At 43.5% G+C, this 21,438-nt stretch overlaps 1 protein-coding gene across 2 annotated transcripts in view; it reads right to left on the reverse strand.

Moving 5' to 3' along the window:
* KCNK10 (potassium two pore domain channel subfamily K member 10) overlaps positions 1–21,438 on the reverse strand; it is a 93,884-nt gene that overhangs the window by 48,011 nt on the left and 24,435 nt on the right. Inside the window, exons 1-2 of one of the 2 annotated variants that reach the window (XM_073349365.1) lie at positions 11,984–12,018; positions 9,440–9,762 (exon numbers count right to left, since the gene is read on the reverse strand). In XM_073349365.1, the coding sequence (XP_073205466.1) occupies positions 9,440–9,762; positions 11,984–12,002 (342 nt within the window). In that variant the 5' untranslated portion in view covers positions 12,003–12,018. Of the gene's footprint in view, positions 1–9,439; positions 9,763–11,983; positions 12,019–21,438 lie in introns of those variants that run through there. The other variant, XM_073349364.1, reaches the window with a different exon arrangement.

Here is a 21,438-nt window from a genome sequence, read left to right on the forward strand (position 1 = left end):
CTTTCATTCCAGCTACATATTTCACTATATGAATTTATTTTAAAACAGCATGGAATCAGCACCATCAGTGTGGCAATAAGCGCATTTTATGAGCTTTCACTTTTATCTTCAACCTTAGACTCCCCTCCCTTTGTCCCCACTCTTTATTTATGGAAAGTCCTGCCTGCACTATTTCTAATTGATCCCCAGTTCTTCACACCTATTTTGAAGGAAGGGCCCTGTTAGAAAATCATCACTATAACGGCCTGATCCCACAGTTCTAATACAGACAAATGTGCCCTTGCCTGTGCCAGGAATGCAGGGTTGAGCTATTCATCAATTACATGGATGTTTCCTAGACACAGTAAGGATAACTAAATTAGTGGGAGTATTAGTATTACTATAGTGCCTAGGAGCCCTAGTCATGGACCGGGACCCTACTGTGCTGGGTGCTGTGTGACTATTCAGATTTAGGTCTCAAAAAATGGTATTTGATTTCAAATATATTTCTTCACTTGCTGGATAGTCTTCATTGGAGCTACTCATGCCCCTCTGTCTTAGTGACTGAACCATACACATACCCTGGCAGTAGTGGAATTCCACTTGGGATGAATGTGGTTCATTATTCCTAACTATACCTCTGAGGATTGCACAAGTGGGGAAAAAAGCCAAATTGACTTAACTGAATTGTTAAATATTGAAAAGAAACATAACACTAATTAAGAGACCACTTCGGAACAAACACGGGATACTCACTTAGTTTTTATTCAGTTCTGACTTGGGCCAACCTCCCACTGAAGTCAGTGTGAGAGATGAGAGCCAAATAATGCAGTGTTTAATCAAGCAAAATTCCTGTTGAAGTCAATGGGAGTCTTTGTACTAGCTTCAGGCCCTTTGAACTTTGAATCAGGCCCTTTGCCTCCAAACTCCCCTCTCACTAAGAAAATAATACTGACTCCTGTCCCACCCATCCTTGAGTTAAAGAAAAACCCTGACTTTTACCCCTTCCATGGTCACAACCCACTGGACTCTAATGTGGATGAACATAACAACCTCAGATTTTATAAATGATCAGTGTAACCATGTCTCTGAAAGCACAAAAGTTGCTGCTTTTAGAGCCCATCCCTCTCCATTTTTTGCAGACCTCAGAAGGATCCTGAAGGAACCACCAGCCAGCTGAGCTAATGAAATCGACAGCAAACTGGGTGAGCACATATTCACCTCAGGAATCACACCGTAGCCTGTCATACAGTCATGTTATCATCCTGCCCCCTCCAGAATGCCTCTGAGTAAGCATCCCCCTAGAGCCAGCCCTCCCACACATGCAGAGTCTTAGGGCTTGTACACTCTACCACTTATGTGAGTATAATGGATATCACTCAGGGGTGTGAATAAGCCACCCCCATGCGCGACGTAAGTTACACAGACTTCAGCGCCGGAGTGAACAGTGTTATGTCAGCAAGAGAGCTTCTCCCACCAACATAGCTACCACCTCTCACAGAGGTGGTTTTATTATGCCGATGGGAAAGCTCCCTCCCATTGGCATGGAGCGTCTTCACTGGCTGCACTGCAGCAGGGCAGTTGCACCACTGTAGCACTTCTAGTGCTAGCTAACTAGCCCAGAGAGTTAATATGAGGATCCTTCAGCATACATCCCAAATGTAGATGGCTCGTTTCAATTAAGGGAGCAAGCACACAATCTTCAGGTTCCATCCCCCTATCCTCCTGCTGCAGGAGTAGAACCCAGGTGTTGCCAAAATTTAGAAAAGCTTTGCAATGGACAGTTGCCCAAATAAGCTGCTGTTCTGGGACCTGTAAGGTCACCAACCATTGAAACATTTTGTGAACAGCTGGGTGAGTTTAGGATTTGTATAGTCTTTTACAACATTAACTACTAAATTACTATAATCCCCCCGAGAAACAGACAATTATTATCCCCATTTTAGATACGTGGAAACTGAGGCACAGAGAAGTTGGAGCCAAATTCCAAGATATTCAAAAATGTATGCCAAGGTTGGGCCCCAAGGCCATATTTTAGACATCCAGATACTGTAAGTGGCTTGATTATCAGAAGTGAAGAGCACTTGAAGGCCAGCCCAAACTTCAAGCGTGAGGAGTCTGATCTTCAGGAACAATCAGTTCCAAGTTCTCTGTCTCAGTCACCAGTTTGCACTTGCTACATTTTCAAGACTCTTCACAAGGAAAAAAGTTTTAGAAAGTTATTTTCTTTTAGAATGAAAGCTGACATTCCTGGTTAGTTAGGCCCTCCAAACATGAGCTGACTCTGGCTGCTAGTACTCTGCACTTCTACAGCATCTTCTATTTGGGAATTTCAAAGTGGGTTTTTTTGACAAATATTTATGAACTGAACCGGGTGTTATTATACACATTTTACAGATGGGGAGACTGCAGGACAAAATGTTTGACTTTTCCCAAGGAAACAGAGTATATCAGTGATAGAAACAGGAATTAAATTTAAATCTCTTGCCTTCTTATCCTGTGTTTTAGCACCAGACCTCCCCACAAGAATTCACAACCCAAGCACTACTTAGAATCTAATATTAGAAATCTATCTGAATGTTGTCCCCTTACTCTTATAGGAAATGGATCACATGTGATTTGGAGAAATCTAATAGCTTTCTTTTTGTCTCTCCTAAAGTTTATAATCTAAGAAGTGAAGAATAGGAACAGAAAGGAGATGAGGACATGTACAGAAAATAGTTTCCATATACAGGATGCACAAGAGAGTCAACTCTCAGAAGTTTACAATTGCTTTTCTATACTATATGGCCAGTCTTTTCACACCTCCTTCAGTATTTTGTTCAAAAGTCCCTCTTTCTGCTCTGTTTAGGGCTTTTTTCTTCCATCTCATTCAAGTCATCCAATTTCTCTTTGGTCTATTGTCAAAGGGCCAGCACAGGTTGGCTAATAACAGTGCTCCTGTCAGGCAGGTAGGCCCAGATCTATAAAGATATTTCAGGGCCTACATCCCAGACTTAGTCTCGGGTTTAGGCACCTAAGACCCAGTTTTGACTCTGCTGCAATCCACAAAACTCCTGCCGAATCCTGTCGGTTCCTAAATTTTCAGAGTAAAAGTTCCCTTGGTGCCTTGATTTCAGTCTCCAGGCACGCCCACCACTGCCTCCCTCTCAGTGTCTCAGTGCCTATCTCCTGCCTAAGCCCCAGAGCAATTCACAAACCAGGGAAGATCAGCATTCAGCCACCTAACTTGTGTGTGAGGCCTGATCTGGTAGGTGGGTTCAAAGGCTGCCTACTGAATCAGGGACCATTCAAAATATGGAAACAGCCGCACTTATAACCCAGGGGTTAGGAACTACACCTGCAATGGGGGAAGGTCCAGGTACAATTTCTGCCTCTCTGTTAACAGGGTAGAAAGGATTTGAATTGGGCTCTCTCTCCTCTGAGGCACATGTGCAAACCACTGAGCTGTGGGATATTCTGACACAGGACTCCTCTAATCTCTCCTGTTGAAGCTATTTCACGGTGGCTAGATAATGAAAGAGAGAAAATGAGTGTATAGTTTAGTGTTCAGTTGGACATCCACCAGAGAGGTGGGTGACCCAGGGCCCAGTTCCCTGCTCCAGTCACCACCACATCCTCCTTCACTGTCTGTTTTGCGTTGAGTGAGGCAGGTGTCTAATTCATTCCTGCAAGAAACTGGTTAGGAAGCTAAGCCACCTGACTCCAGGAGATGGGCTCCCATTCATGGATTGCCAAGCAGAGATAAGTGCCTATCTCTTTGAGAGGGGTGGGGGTATAATACCCCTACTGTTGTCAGAATCTCCCATGGACTAGCTTAGGTGGCTCCCTGCCTGTGATGCTGGCTTTTGTGGATTGTATTCTATGGCGCCTATCCCTCTCCATTCGTTATATAGGGAGCCTAGCCAGGCTTTCTGGATCGCAGTGTTGTTCCTGTGATTTTCTAGGTGCCTAAAATTTAGGCATTGCAACACCTAAGGACTTTTATGGATCTGGACCACAGCATTTAAAGTTTCTTTACTAATTCTGCTCTTTAGGGGAAAAAAACTCAATGCACACCCCAGCAGTGCAAATAGTTGAGCCCCAGACAGTAACTACTGACTAGCCTCCCTCCTTACCTACTCTCTGTTCTCATACTATTTCCTGTTACCTTCCTAGTCAGTAATGGCCCTTATAATAAGACCTGGTTCCCAGATCTGTGTATTTGGGCTATGATGACCAATGCTTCTCAATTAAACTCTGAGGGAGCACGGAGAAGAAAGCAACCCATCAAAAATCCAGGCAACCTCTTAAGGTAGTCACCCACCATCACACCTACTTATATGGGATCAAATTCTGAGGATCTTACTGGGTGACGAATGAGTGAAAACCGACTGTGGACTTTGGCCCAGATCCACAAAGGCACTTAGGCACCTAAACCCCAGTCTTAGCTGCCTAAGTCTCGGGTTTAGGCACCTAAATCCCAGTTTTGACTCCAGTGCAATCCACAATACTCCTGCTGAGCCCTGTAGGTGCTTAAACTCACTCGGCTCCTAAGTTTTCAAGGTAAAAGTTGCCTAGGCACCTATGATTCAGCCTTTGAGGAAGCACATGGTTGCTTCCCTCTAGGCATCTAGATGCCTATCTGCCGCCTAAGCTCCAGGTGGCAGGGTCCTGTCCATGGATTGCTAAAAGGGCTAGGTGCCTCCCTGCAGCTAGACATCTATCTCTGAGAGAGGAGCAGGGCTTAGCACACACCCCTCTAGTGGGCATTTCCCAATGGCTGGCTTAGGCTGCTCCCAGCCTAGCATGGTGGCTTTTGTGGGTCACACTCTTAGTTGCCTCTCTCCATTCATTGTACAGGGAGCCTAGAAGCCTAACTCAGACCTTGTGGATTACAGTGATGTATTACTGCGATTTTCTAGGCACCTAAAAGTTAGGGACCATGATGCTGCCATTGCAACACCTAAATTAGTTTATGGAGCCCAGCCTTGGTAACCATGCCCAAAGGAATTACCATGCCAAAACACACCTATCGTCTATCTAGTCTTCTACTCTGTCTCCAGCAAAGGGTAATGCCTACTACTTCAGAAGCAGATGGAACCTCCTCATAATGCTCTCACATTGTGCAACACTATAAAGAGAGGGTACTGATTATTTTAGGCCCTGAACCATGAGGATTAGTAATCCTGGTGATTTTACCCTAGCAAGTGTAATTGCAGATCTTATTTTTATTAAAATAATTGTCTAATCTTTTGTTGAATCTTATATCACTTTATCCAAATGGGAATCAGAGAGCTAAACTCAACAGAGGCAGTCAGGTCTGTTTTCTTTTTACTACATTAGACCTTTTTCTTTCTTTTTTCCTCTCAAAATTCAATTTCAGATCAGTCTAATGAAAGTACCCACATCCGAAGGGGCTGCAATTAAAAAGTAGTGCAATAGCTGATTTTGTCCATTCCTCACTCCTCTATATTTACAATAGTTTATAATATCATTGAAGCCAGGTCATAGATTGCATGAAGCACTAATTAATGAGTTATTTTCACTGCAGTATATTCATATTAAGAAGCAGTTGTGTGCTGACAAAACTACAAACTTTCACTTCAGGCAAACTGGGATAACACCAGCTGTGCAGTGAGACAATGTAGTTATTGCTAGGAGAAACTGTTCTGTACCCTGTACCGCAGCAGGCATCAGTATTTGAGATAGGCCTGAACTGAATGCCATTGGCAAACACAAACTTTGAGAAGTTCACGTCTTTCCCTGAATTTCATGGACAGGCCCTGTCTCTATAACAGGTGAAACAAAAGCCCTATATCTGACCAGGCTATTGAGGCTATTTGGATCTGGATTCCCCCCATCTAGACATTTATACTGCATTTATCAGTCGTATCTGAGCACCTGCACATCTGAACTTCACAGCCTGGGATCATCTCTGGTCTCTCTCAATAAAACAAGTAGTGTTTGTGCCACAATACAAATGTTTTTGGAATGCAGAAGAGGGGATCAGTGTGGAGAGCACCTTTCAGCCACACCGAGGTTCTCCTAGATCTACGCAGCTGCCATGTGTTTTCCTTCTGTGCTTTGCCTCCCAAGGCAAGACCCTTCCAGGGGACATAGGACCTAGGGCTCACGTCAGAGGTTTGACCTTGCAAACTCATCACAGGCTTCATCTCCTCTCTACAGCCTCTCCTTACTTCCCCCTTCTAACAAAGGCTACTCCAGCTTGAAAGAGCACAGACCCTGGCCTATGGTTAAAGTCTCCCTTTCATTCCCCTTTTGGATCTGTTCCATGAGAATGTACTCCAGTAGCTCAGAGCTGAGTCCTCATTATAACTCTAGGGAGTATGATCTATGCATTCATCTACACAATGAAAATTAGTCTAATTGAATTAATAATAAACATCACCCCTAAGTGTAGCTTTGAGATGAAGACATGTAACACCGCCAAGACCCAAGGAGGTTACCCCATCAGTTCCATTATTCTGAACTCATGGTCTTACAGGCAGGCCAACACTTGATGCACTGCAGTAATCCATTGTTCCAGCAAGGGAAGATATCACTTTTTAAAATCAACATAAAAGGTAGAAAGCAAAAATGTTAACCCCTTGACAATAATCTGAAACACTGTTTTGTGTTCTTACACTCAGCTCAGTTACAAGTGCAGCTTTATAATGTATCATCATATTTCACCACAGCTGTGAGCCATGCTTACCTATTCCCAGTCATTCATAAGAATCAAATAGAATGCTTCTTTATTGAGAAAATACATTTTAATATTTTACACTAGCTGGCCTTAAGCTATTCAGTATGTCACTCTGCTAAACCTGTTTAATTTACTATTTAGAAATGATTCCCAGTTAGCCAGTGAAATGCCTGAGGACAAACTGAATTTATGAGAGATAAGGTTTGTTCAGAATATCTGACTTGCAGTGACACAACCTGCCTGTATATGAGATTAATGCCACCACCTTTTAAGGTAAAAGAAAGGACAAAATATTGTGTACACTTGAGAACTGAAACCTGGTTCAGACTACATGACATTAAGAAATATCCTGGTGTTGCACTCTATAGGCAGCAGTCTTTAGCATCCTGTTGAGATAGAATTTCTAATAGGCAGGAAAAAGTGTTTGTTAGAAAAACAAGAACTTTGCATATCTTTCATCATTGACTTTCACACATACAGCACACAAATTTCTTGCTTTAATATTCATTCCTAGAACTGCTCCATTATGTATTGCACCTCAAGAATAGCAGGAAATGTTGACCTCAGTAGCCCTCACATGATGTGTATTAGAAATGGATCAGAGCAAAAATCCCAGATCAGAAGCTTTCAACTTGGAAAAGTTCAGATACAAGTCCAGGTTCCACCTTCATCCTGAACTCCTGCCTGTACATATGTTCTTATAAAGAAAAACACCAGAACTGAACACACTGTGCTTTGGGGAGATGCAGATGCAAATTCAGATCTGCAATTTGATGGTCAGGTCCATCAGAAACATGTATATAGGCCTTAAATTAATCTCATGGTATAAAATATATACGTTGCTACATTTTTCTCAGTTGGGTATAACATAATTCTGCGAGAGCAAGATATAAGATAAGCAATTGCCAGATGTCAAAATTTATACACTTTTAAAATATATATAGTTTCCTCTTGTGAACTATAGAGTTGTGAGATTCTCAACAGTTTGACCAGGCAGGAGGAATTGGGTTCAGCTTCATGCAAAGGTTTTGTGAACCTAAGCAAGCCTCTTGCTTCAGTTCTGGATCCATCACAAAACTCCATTCCAGGTGAGTATAAAATAGTTTCAAGTTTGCTTGCAAACATTTTGCACTGCATTTGAGAATAGATCTGAACATCCACCTACAATGTTTTAGGGCCATCCTCTCCAGACTCCAGGTCAGAACACTGAACAACTACGATTTGAGGACTTCAATAGCACAGATATAGGTGTGAGGTTTTTTGCAGGAGTGGTGGGTGAAATTCTGTGGCCTATGTTGTGCAGGAGGTCAGACTAGATGATCATAATAGTCCCTTCTGACCTAAATTTCTTTGAAACTAAAAAGAGGCTGTCTGCCACAAAATCCATCACAGGTTTTGCGCTGAGCCTAATGAAGGTTAGGACAGGACTTGAGCAGACCTCCCAACAGTCCCAGGTTTTTCAGGACTATCCCACTTTGAATGCCAAAACCCTCTACCTCAGTTGAAGTGACTATTTCTGCATTCGGGGGCACTTGGGATGGGAGGTTGGAGTCTCCAGGCTCCCTGTTTGAGAGGGCCCCAAAACCAAGTGGCATTGTGACCTGGCACACAGGATTGCAGCACCACTCAGGACATACCCCTCGATAGATGCAGATGGAGGGGCTCACAGGCCAAATTTGAGTGGTACTGCAACAAAGTGTGCTAGATTACAATGCCAACCAAATTTGGCCCATACACACCTCTGTCTCTAGCTATGGAGGGGGAGAGGGGCCAGACATAAATGGCGCTGTGTCCCACGTTAGCCACTTGAAATGTTGGGAGCTATGCTTTGGCGTGTGAATACTTATGCACTGCAGACCTCATCAATAAAGCTCACTCATGTACCTCAATATTGAGCTTCAGTGCTGCAATTTGAGCTGCTCCCAGTAAATAGGGATAGAACATTCTCAGACTGAAATTCCAAACACATCAGGCCAAATTCAACCCCAGTGTATCCTCACTGACTTCAGATGATCTACACCAGCACAGAACATGGCCCCCTCGACACTACTGTAGAATAAAGCAAGTGTTGTCACTCTTCTGAAGTGAAATTCTAATCTTCCTCATCAAAACAGATTTTCACTACAAGAATTCTGGACTTTTGGTGTATGATTTATTTATGACTCATTTATTAAATGAATAGTCATCTTATTAATGAACCCCAGCTTTATCAGTCAAGCCGTAAATGTTCTTACGTTAGTGTGCACAGGCCTAACAACAAATAAATGATGCTTTAATGTGAATTCAGCATTGGTGAAAGCTGCCAGATTAGAAGCACTGCAAACAGGAACATGTACCGCACAGCCAGCAGCAATGCAGACCTTTTCACAATATCTTGACTGGGAGGCACCAGCTAAAGAGGATTATCAAGTCCTTATACCCATTTGGTCTTTGAGCCCTCTGTTGAGGCTGCCAGTTGGGATGGTGAATGTTGGCAATACCAACACTTCTTGAGTGGAACCTGGAATGAGACCAATTCATTTCACACAGGCCACCAAACAGCTCTCAGGTGATAACTTCTGTCACTACCCATTTGGGTTGGATTCAAACCAGAGACTACAAGCTGGAATGCGCCCCACCTCATTGCCAATCCCCCTGAGCCCTCCAGTCACCCTGTGGTCTGGACTTAGCAATGAAATATTAAGCTCATTTCTCAGAACTTCCAGGAAGAGGCTCAAAAAAAAAAAAGTTTCCTCCTTCACCGTGAGTTGCTGTCTTCCTCACATGTCTCACCTGAATCAGAGTCTCCAGCTCCAGTGGGGTCACACAAATATGCTCCCGAAGGAAATCCGCCTTCTCTGAGGCTATCGTATTTTTCTGGCTGCTTTCGAAAGGCTGCTCCAGGGCACGGAAGACAAGACCTCCAGTTACCAGGTAAGCTACAACCACAACAAAAATGGCCACCACCGTTTTCCACTTCATGACTGTCTGCAAGCCCTGGGAGGTGGTTTCCATGGTGGCGACCACAGTGGTCCGGGAAGAAACAGAGAGTCGTGGAGCTGGATGGTGCCCGTTAGTCTTGGGCTCAGAAGCTGGCATGGCTGAGGGAACAGCCACTGAAATGCAAAACAAAGGATGTTAAAAATAGGTTTGGTAGAAATTGATTTTTAATATATATTAGGGCTGTCAAACAATTAAAAAATAATCACAATTAATTGCAAGATTTAAAAAATAGTTGTGATTAATCACAGTTTTAATCACACTGTTGAACAGTAGAATACCAATTTAAATTAATTATAAATATTTTTGGTGTTTTTCTACATTTTCAAATATATTGATTTCAATTACAACACAGAATACAAAATGTACAGTGCTCACTTTATATTATTTTTATTACAAATATTTGCACTGTAAGAAAGATAATAGTATTTTTGAATTCACCTCATACAAGTACTGTAGTGCAGTCTCTTTATCGTGAAAATGCAACTTACAAATGTAGATTTTTCTTTACATAACTGCACTCAGAAACAAAAGCAATGTAAAACTTTAAAGCCTACAAGTCGAAGCATGAAGAGGCATACAAATGTTTAGCATATCTGGCATGTAATTACCTTGCAATGCCAGCTACAAATGTCCCATGCAAACGCCTGTTCTCATTTTCTGGCGACGTAAATAAGAAGTGGGCAGCATTATCTCCCGTAAATGTAAACAAACTTGTTTGTGTTAGCGATTGGCTGAGTGAGAAGTAGGACGGAGTGGACTTGTATGAGGTGAATTGAAAAATACTATTTCTTTTATTTATCTTTCTTACAGTGCAAATATTTGTAATAAAAAAATAATATAAAGTGAGCATTCTACACTTTGTATTCTGTGTTATAATTGAAATCAGTATATTTGAAAATGTAGAAAAACATCCAAAAACATTTTCACAGTTGCAGGAAATAGTTACTTAATGACAATAGACTCTGACATTCAAAAAGTCCTTTAAAGCACAAGTTATCAACATCATATGTCAAAATATACAGAGTTAATATCCTAAAATCAAATGTTAATAAGTTCTCAAACTGCATTTTTTTTAAACTTTGCCTATCTGTAAAATTCTGATTTTCATCATTGGAAATATATTTTCATCAGTTTTTGTATGTATGGTGCAATCGACCTTTATCAACATTTACCAATAAAAATCTAATCCTTCCAAGCCTCATTAAAAAATAAAATCTCTAATTGAAAGCATGGCCGGGATCTTTATGTATCTGCACATATAATTTTGTAAAATATTATGTCCAAGATACACAGAAGAACCTTGTTACATTGTAATGATAATCTCAAAATGAAGGGACACCTTCCCTCAAAGGATCCCTCAGCATTTCACATATTTATACAAACTATTCACAGAGATCATTTCACCCACTACTTCTAAGGACACACCAGCTGATGCAACAATTTAGGAAAGAAGTGGAGAAGTGTTTATCCAGTTAGAACACCAACAGGTATTTTAAGTTGGCAGAATGTAAATCACACAAAATGGAGTTTTGTCAGAACACTGGAATTAGCATCCTATTCTTACATAATTAATTATAAATTATTATTAATTTTTTATTAATAATTATTATTATGGAGTCATTAGTGACCAGAAGTGGTTAGAACTAGACCTGGTAGATTAGTGAAACATTTCTTTTCAAACATCTTGACAAATCAAAAGGCTGAGTTTGATTTACTATGATTTGTGGGACCGTATGATTCATAAGTACTCAGAAAGCCACTGGGTTTTTGTGAGAGTGTTCGTGAATCCTGGGAGCTTTAAAGATTTTAGCATGAAACATGCTTCATCCAGTGTTCAGTGCCAGACATTTACTGTTCATGAAGGGTGAAATTCACCATCATGCAGAGAGTCAGCACAAGGCCTATGTGTCACTTAAATCCTGCTTAAGCCCTCAGAATAGGGCTACCTAGGCCTTTGAACTGTCATGCTACTTTTCAAGCTGATCTGACTATACACATAGCATATCATATCGGTTTAGGAGAGGGTACTAGATTCATTTTAAACAGAACCTCTGCTGCAACCTTAACTATGGGGCTACTATCATTACTCCATAATCACTTTGAGACCTCATTGGTTTTTCAGGGGCTCTCAACCTTTCCAGACTGATGTACCCTTTAAGGAGTCCGATTTGTCTTGCGTACCCCAAGTTTCACCTCACTTAAAAAATACTTGCTTATAAAATCAGGCATAAAAATACAAAAAGTGTCCCAGTACACTATTACTGAAAAATTGCTGACTCATTTTTACCATACAATTATAAAATAAATCAAATGGAATATAAAGGTTGTACTTACATTTCAGTGTATAGTACATAGAACAGTATAAACAAGTCATTGTCTGTATGAAATTTGAGTTCGTAACTTTGCTAGTGATTTTTATGTAGCCTGCTGGAAAACTAGACAAATATCTAGATGAACTGCTGTATTGTACACCCTGGAAGACCTCTGCGTACCCCTGGTTGAGAACCACTGGTTTAAGTCGCAAATGAAATGAAACTAGATGACAAAAATATAGTCTCTGGTGCTAAACCAAGGCTGCCTTTACCCTCCAAGTACCTTAGCGTCTTCAAATTGAGAACTACACTTCGATGTTTACTGCATCTATGGGGAAGCAGTATTGTGAAGTGGCTGACTACATACAATTTGAACATACCAGCGTGATTACACCATTAACTAGACAATGGGTTACAATTCTCTCCCAGGAGAAGAACAATTTGTGGGTACAGAATAATTTAAAGAAATTGCTGTCTACTAAAAATCAAATTTTTTCCTAAAACAGGTACTTTCTTAAGCATTACTTTGGGGATGGATCCTCCACCTGCAGAATGACCAACATACTACAGAAACCTACTGAATGTAGTTCTCTTCACATGTAAATTTAATACTGAACTAGCACATGAAACCAGCTTGCACCCAGGAATCAGAAGGAAAGTAGCTTTTCTGTCAGTAATCCTCTCTCTACTTTCCCCCACATCCCAAGGATTTGTTGGCATGAACATAATGTGGGGAGTCAAAGGCCTGAATTCTAATCCCAGCTCTACTGCAACCTCCCTATATTTTGAGGCAAGTCATTTCACCTTTCAGTCTCAGTTTCCCATCTGTAAAATGGGAATAATAATGATTACTCTTTCTACGTCACAAGGATGTTATGGGAATTAGTGCCGACATGGTACTTTCAGTATATAAAGGGCTGTAAAAATGCTGAGTTTTACTAAAATACAATCACCTCTGGAATTAAATGGAGAGGTAGTTTAACAATACACAGCAGCACTACAAAACAGTTTAGGAAAGTGAAGAATTCCATACCCACTTGAAACAGCAAATTCCATTTACAATTACCACACAATTACCCAAACTGGAATTTAACTGGGAAATTAAGATTTTCACCCTCATTCATCCAAAAAGGTGACATGGGATCTTTAATAACAGAAACTGGCCATGAGGTTTACACAGATCATTGGAAAGGAATGTTGCCAGATGGAGAGCTCCCAGCATCCCTCATGGTTGTGTCAAGGGAAACAAGAGATATATTTGGCTTTGAGCATATTAAACTTATGCAGCACGTACCCCGGCCTAAAAGAAATGGAAGGGGATCTATGGCATAACTGATTTTTACAGCAGTTTAAGGTTCTTTTTGTGCTTGTGATTGGCTCGACTATAAAAACCACAAGAAAGGAATAAATCTTGAAGATGTACAGGGTGTTCCAACTGCAAAGGGCAAAATGAAAATTGATAAAAAGGTGTTACGCAGCTAGCCACACAATATAGTGTGGTTATTGAATAGGCCACAGCTGTTATGACATTTTAAAGGTTGGAAACTTGGAGTGTATTAGGGAATAGTGGACCCAATGCTGGCTAGACTCTAGTCCAGTGGTTCCCAAACTTGTTCTGCTGCTTGTGCAGGGAAAGCCCCTGGCGGGCTGGGCCGGTTTGTTTATCTGCTGCATCCGCAGGGTCAGCCGATGGCGGCTCCCAGTGGCCTCGGTTCGCTGCTCCAGGCCAATGGGAGCTGCTGGAAGCGGTGGCCAGTGCGTCCCTCGGCCTGCGCCGCTTCCAGCAGCTCCCATTGGCCTGGAGCAGTGAACCACAGCCAGTGGGAGCCGCGATCGGCCGAACCTGCAGACGCAGCAGGTAAACAAACCGGCCCGGCCCTCCAGGGGCTTTCCCTGCACAAGTGGTGGAACAAGTCTGGGAACCACTGGTCTAGACTGTTGCCTGCAAGGATGACATTTGATGGTGATTGGATGATGCTAGGTGTATAGCTAACTGCACATTCTAGAAAGAAGTAAATGTAGAGTATAAAAACCAAAAATAAAACATGAAATAACCAATCTGGAACAGTGACCACTGCAACTTGCATCCCTGGCAGAGTAAGTTAGAGCAATCTTGACCTCCCACTTTCTGTATTTGTGTTAAGCGATCTTTAGTTAGAACAATATGACTTAATAAAACCATCTCAGTTGAACTATTTGATATCTCATTGATTGATGATCTAAACCAGTGGTCCCCAAACTTTTCAGAGTCACACTCCCCCCTAACCCTGGTCCACGCCCTCCAGGAGGGAGGCAATGGATAGGGGTAAGGGAGCCAAGGCTGGGGGCACAGCTGCGGGCAAGGCTGGGGCCAAGGCTGCTTTTGGGATTCAAGTCTGGGGGCAGGGCTGGGAGTGGAGCCCTGGCCGGGGCCCGAGGCTGGGGGTTGGGACCGGGCTGGGAGTGGAGATGGGCACAGGGCCAGGAGCCAGGGCCGCAGCTAGGAGCAGAGCTGGGCGCGGCTGGAGCAGAGCTGGTGGCAGAGCAGGGCTGGGTGGCGTTCCCTCCCCGTCCATCATGGGAGCTAGTCCGGGCCCAGCCATGCCCCCCTGAAAGTTCCTCCATGCCCCCTGAGCGGGGAACACCCCACAGTTTGGGGACCTCTGATCTACATGAATCCATTTAACAGATATAAAAATCAGTGCATTGTAATTAAACATTACATCAACTACAACTATGCTAAAAGAACATTAAGGTTGCAAAGTCAAGCACTCAAAAGTTAGGAAGTGCCAGACTTAAGGTTGCCTCTGCATATGTATTACGATACAGTCTTTGATTACATAAGCACGTACTGTTTTTTCCATAGGATTGTTCAGTGTATAGGATAAATGGTGCTCATTGAATGGGTAGCCATTCAATAGTTCTCTTTATCTTCATCATTCAGTGTTTGGTCCCATGTACTACTTTCAGCACATCATCCAAACCCTGCTCTGGATACAGAATTATTAATTTCCCCATGGGTTTTTTTCTATGATGCTCTGATCGTAGTATCTTAGTCCTATATAAACATCAAAGAATTTATCTTCACAATGCTACTGTGGGGTGCTGTGGCTTTATTCCCATTTACTCTTGGGGAACAGAGGCACAGAAAGTAAGGCCAAAAATGTCAACTAATTTCAAGTTCCCCATGTGAGAAGCCTGATTTTTTCAGAGTACTCAGCATTTTTATATCCATCGCACAGGTCCCATAGACCTTAGTTCTCTGGATGCCAGAAGGGGGAGCATTGAGCGTACAAGAGATACGTTATCTCAGCCTTCAGAGTAGCAGCCATATTAATCTGTATCCGCAAAAAGAAAAGGAGTACTTGTTGCACCTTAGAGACTAACCAATTTATTTGAGCATAAGCTTTCGTGGGCTACAGCTCACTTCATCGGATGCATGCAAGTGGAAAATACAGTGGGGAGATTTATATACACAGAGAACATGAAACAATGGGTGTTACCATACACACTGTAATGAGAGTGATCAGGTAAGGTAAGCTATTACCAGCAGGAGAGGGGAAAAAAAAGCTTTTGTAGTGATAATCAAGGTGGGCCATTTCCAGCAAGAATATGTGTGGAACAGTAGGGGGGGAAATAAACATGGGAAAATAGTTTTACTTTGTATAATGACACATCCACTCCCAGTCTTTATTCAAGCCTAAGTTAATGGTGTCCCATTTGCAAATTAATTCCAATTCAGCAGTCTCTCATTGGAGTCTGTTTTTGAAGCTTTTTTATGGAAGAATTGCCACTTTTAGGTCTGTAATCGTGTGACCAGAGAGATTGAAGTGTTCTCCGACTGGTTTTTGAATGTTATAATTCTTGACATCTGATTTGTGTCCATTTATTCTTTTACATAGAGACTGTCCAGTTTGGCCAATGTACATGGCAGAGGGGCATTGCTGGCACATGATGGCATATATCACATTGGTAGACGTACAGGTGAACGAGCCTCTGATAGTGTGGCTGATGTGATTAGGCCCTATGATGGTGTCCCCTGATTAGATATGTGGACACAGTTGGCAATGGGCTTTGTTGCAAGGATAGGTTCCTGGATTAGTGTTTTTGTTGTGTGGGTGTGTGGTTGCTGGTGAGTATTTGCTTCAGGTTGGGGGGCTGTCTGCAAGCAAGGACTGGTCTGTCTCCCAAGCTCTGTGAGGGTGATGGGAGACCTTGCTTATTTAGTGAGAGAGACAAGCCTTCGAGCCACACAGAGCTTGAAGGATCTGAAGAAGAGCTCTGTGTGGCTCGAAAGCTTGTCTCTCTCACCAACAGAAGTTGGTCCATTATCTCAGTTCTGGTGCCCGACATCACAGTGGCCCCTTGCAGTCACGAGGAGCAATTATAAAGAATGTCCTACTCAGCCCCTGCAGCCCTGGACTGGAGTGACACTGCAAGGGTGGTGCAGTCCAGTCAGCAAACAGGACTTATGGAGGGATGGAGCATGTGTGAACTGCAATTTTTCAGAAACTTATAACTTGATCAAATTTGGGTGAATGTTCACAGAGCATATCCCTGACACCAGGGCAACTCATCTTGACAAATTCCAAGTCCCTGCTTCAAAGCTTCTCACTGAAACCACTGTAAGAATGCTGGGGCCATGGATTGTTTCTTCTTTTTAAAAATAGAAAATATGTATTTTTCCCCTCACCTCATTCTCAGATAGGGCTCACCCATTTCAGGAGACACTTCCCAAAAAAGTTCAGCATAAGGCAGCTACCCCCTATGGAAAATTTCAGCCTCAACAATTTAAGGCTGACAAAGTTATAAGCAACTGAAAATATGGTCTTGGAATGTCAAGGAACCTCAACATAGGTGTTGCTACCAGCTCTACTTATATGTTTGGTTGACTACATAGGAATAAATGAATTCATTTCACAGGCATTACAAGTGGCTCTGCAATACTATTATTTTATTATAAGACAAACGTATTGCAGAAGAACAGGGTATTAGAAAATGCAAAAACAAAATCCCAGTTCTGTTAATCCCCTATTGTATTTCAAAATAAACCACTATCAGAATGGACTTTTCCCAGGGCAATGTTTGTTAAATCATATTGAGGGTGAATTAATCTGCCTCATTGAAAGCAATGATGAATCCACACACACACTATACTGGCAAATATGCAGCCCTCAAAGGAAAGTGTGTGTTTTGACACAGGTCTTTTCCCAGCAAGAGGATGCCAGTGGGGAAAGCAAGATCCTGTTTGTTTGATCAGAAGACACTAATGTTACCAGCTGCATTAAATGTCTGCTTCTGCACTGCCATTAACCTCTGAAAGAGCCATGCAATGAGAGCCAAGCCTTGGAAATCCTTCTGCACTTGCATGAACAGAATAGCCATGCTTTGCATTAGAACAGAGAGGCTTACACATGAGACTTCTAACAACACTCGATAAGAGTTAACCTAGCAAAACCCCTGCCACTGATGGGCAAGCAGGTTAAGGCAGGGCAAAAGGGTGAAATGTAAAATATTATTGTTACTAAAAGGATGCACACTGTGTTGTGGACATTGACTTAAGAGCTTTTTACCTAGGTATTCTGGATATATTGCTTTAATCATTTATTTGTGGCTAAGGATTAAGAAGTAGTTAATGACTTGAATGCTTGGATCTGGAGAGTTTGTTCTATGTGCCAAGTAAGAACTTTGCTCCTTAGACGTCTGACCCTGCTTCCACTAAAGTCAGTTGTAGAGTTGTCAGGATTGGGGCCTAGAAAAACAGTTCAGGGATTAATATCCTGTAAGAATGTACAGTAGGAAACAATCCTGCACTGACCCCTTAGAGAAGAGCTAGATGACCTAAAAAAAAGTTTTTCCATCTTCATTGTTGCCAACTCGCACAATTTTAGCACGAGTCTCCTATTGGTATTTTTCTTAAATCCCCAGCTCCTGGAGGCAAGTAATTGCATGAGAATATCAATCGGTATCAGACAAAGGGCTTGCAGTCTCCTGCCTTGTGCCTGCAGGGATTACGCATCACCAGCCCTGCAGCAGTGCAGAGCTCCCTCTGCAGCTTTATCCAGATCCCTGCTGCTGCAAGGAAGACTGTGGTCCTGGGAGCAGAGGGGGCAGAGCAGAACCCCTGGCCAGGGCCACAAGGAGGAGGATGAGACCCCAGGCTCAGGGTCGGCCACCCCACTGCTGAATGACTCCTGACAAGGGATGAAGTCATTCAGCAGCAGGGTGGCCTCCCCCACTGCTATGGTCTCCTTCTCCACTTCCTCCATGCAGTCCCGATGGGATCTCTCTGCTCTGCCCTGCCAGGACCACAGCTTCCCCCTGCACCTTTCACCCTGGGGTCATGGGCCCTTCAGCTGTGCAGGGAGCCCTCTGCAGCTCTGCCGTCAGTGCTGCCCTAACCCAAACCCTAGTTAGGGTTTCCAACTTTCTAATTCCAGAAAACCAAACACCCTTGCCCAACCTACTGCCCCGCCCCTTCCCTGAGGCCCTGCCCACTTCCCTGCCCTTCCTGAGGCCCCACCCCCACTCACTCCATTTCCCCCTGCCCCCGGTAGCTTGCTGTCCCCCACCCTCTCTCATGTGCTTATTTTCCCTGCAAGGCCCAAACAGGCATATTTATTGTTTTGACAGATGTATTATCTTAAGTCCAGGTTTTATTTGTTACAGGACACTAGAGCTGGCAGCAAAATAGTCAAAAAGGTTAATTTTTTTTTTAAAAAAATGAAATTTCACAAAGATTTTCATGATTCTTTCCCTCCCCTCATCCCATTTTTCGTAACCAGCTCCATGTTTTTTGTTCACTAAAATTATTTAATTTTATGTGCAGAATTAGGACCACACATTGTCATAGCTGCAATGGGTCTATTAAAGGCCCACTTCTGAAGCCCAAATACAAATCCATAGAGCACAACCACAGAAATGCACACCTGTCCAAATACCTATATAAATAAATCTGTAGAAACTGACTCCCACAGCTACATGCAGATACACACGTGTATTCATGTGTACACATCTATCATGCACTAACACATTACTTCCACATTATTTACTATTACAATTGTTGTTTAGTGCCTAGAGACCCCAAGTAAGATCAGGGCTCCACGGTGGTAGGTGCTGGACATACACATAAGAGAGTCTGCAACAAAGAGTTTATAATGTAACTAGACAAAGGTGAGGTGAAATGTATGATACATTAGCTCTTCTGCAATTACTAGTCAACAACATTCACTTTTTAAAAAATAATACATTTCTTTTAGAGTTCCCTTCTCTTTTAAAATCTTGTTATGAAATGAATACACATATTTTATGTCATCAATTTTTTGAGCACAAGCCAGCAAAAGGAATAAAAGTCAAAGAGTTAGGCTGCAAATTTTATTCACACAGGTATACACACATGCGGCAATACACACACCTCCCTACACAAAGACACAGTCTCTTACACACATACAATGCATGTATGCACACACTTGCCTATGCAGAGACATTTTTTCATACACTTTTCCAGGGGTTGCCTAAATCACCCAGCCAGGAATGAAGGAGAGTGGGTTGGCGGGGAAAGGATGGTGGCAGGGGGGCTGGAGGGTGGAGGAGAGAGGATGGGGAGAGAAAGAGGCCAAGGACAAGAGCAGGGTGGGGCTGAGAGGGGGCAGTGAAGGAGAGAAGAGTGTGGAGGTGTATGTGGGGTGAATGGGAATGCAGAGGGAGGCAGAAGGCTACAGGTGTATGAGGATGTGCGGGGCACAGGGTGTATAGGGACATATTGGGAGTGCAGCAGTGTATGGAGGTGAATGGGGTGCAGGGCTGTGGGGGGTGAAGGACATGGAAGTGGCTGGTCTGGGAGGTGGAGGGGATGGGTGGGAGAGTGTTGTAAGGAGTACAGGGCTGGGATGGGATGGGGGAGGGATGCAGTGAGGGGAATGAGGGTGTGGGGGGGTTGGGATGGGGAGGGATGCAATGATGGGGGGATGGGGGTGCAGGGGAGTGTGACAGGGAGCAATGGAGTTAAGGGGGTGGGGGTGCAGCTCCATTTCCAGCACTCAGAGACGGGGCTACATATACCTCGAGCTCCTGGGTGCTGGCAATGGGGCGACAGACAGATCGCGGTTCGCTGCTGGGCATGCGCCGCAGCTCAAGCCCAGCCATGCGAGGAGAAAAGGGCCGGACAGCAGCAGGAGAGGTGAGTGCCACGCGACCCCTCAGCCACCCACTGAGCACTCATGAGTCAGGCTAGTTCCTCCCTGCCCTGATCCTCCCACCCCCATAGGAGCTGCTGGTGGGGCAGCACACGGACACACCCCCCCCGGCAGCCCCTAAGGCTAGGAGCTGGACATGCGGTGCTGAGCGGAGCCGCCAGGATCCCTTTTTGAACCGGTGTTCTGGTCCAAAACTGGACGCCTGGTCACCCGAACCCTAGTCCCCAGCCTAGCCTCTGATTCATTTGCAGCAAACGGAAACATAAGTAGTTCATCTTAAAAATAAAGATAAAAAAATAAAAATTAGGGGGGAAAAATCTAGTTCCATCAAGCCTACTCAGACAGCTCTTCTGCAGCACTGCCCTATGCACTTGGTACATCCCTCCTGAAGCAATTAAAAAACACAATCTTTTGCAAAGTTTACATAGCACCTTGCCAATTAGGAAAGTTCCAAGGAGCAGCACCAGCAAAACCAGTCCTGAGGATGAGACTGGAACACAAACTGAGACTACCTGCCTGGCCTGTGCTAGAGGGATGCAGATGGCCTGGGGAGAGGCAGACCCACTTATGTTCACAGCATAAAACAAACACTCCTGCTGGAAGGTTGTAATGTGACACTATGTTCCTTCTGAGAATTCAGAATGATGACACAAAAGAACCCAACACACAGAGAGAGAAAACAGGCTGTTCCCTAAGGCAGAGAAGCACAACTCAGCCCACTCTGCTTTCAGCTGCTTGTCACATACTGACTGATTTGGACACTTTTCTACATAGCTTTCCAACCTGTAAGCATGACCAGGAACCACCACCACCCCCTCCCCCCATACACACACACACACACACACACACAATTTCTTCAATAGCCTGCAATTCCAACACATCCCTCAACACACTGCAGACCTGGGTCCGGACCGGCATTCCTGCCAGGCAACCTGAGAGTCTACAAATGGCTGGGACACGAGAACAGAGCCTGAGCTGGCTGTAGGGAGACAGGGGAGAAGCAGCTTTAGCAGTGCTGCCAGCATCAGAAGGGGAGGTGACCATTGTCTCTCCTGGGCCTGAGACTGAGCTAGAGTCCCAGATGAACAACAGATGCTGAACCCCAAGATTCTGCTGTACCCACATGGACTGTGAGCCAGCTGAGCCAAGTTGGCCTGCTCTGCCCCAGCACTAAGAACTCAGGGTCCACCGGTCCTAAGGGTCATCCAACCTTTGAGGAGGGAGGAATAAAGAGCTCCCAACATTGAGGTTCGGGGTGCTCCCAGGAAAGGGCCACATTTAATTTTAACTGATCGGACTATTC

The sequence above is a fragment of the Lepidochelys kempii genome, chromosome 6 (genome assembly GCF_965140265.1).
Source record: "Lepidochelys kempii isolate rLepKem1 chromosome 6, rLepKem1.hap2, whole genome shotgun sequence".
NCBI lineage: Eukaryota > Metazoa > Chordata > Testudines > Cheloniidae > Lepidochelys > Lepidochelys kempii.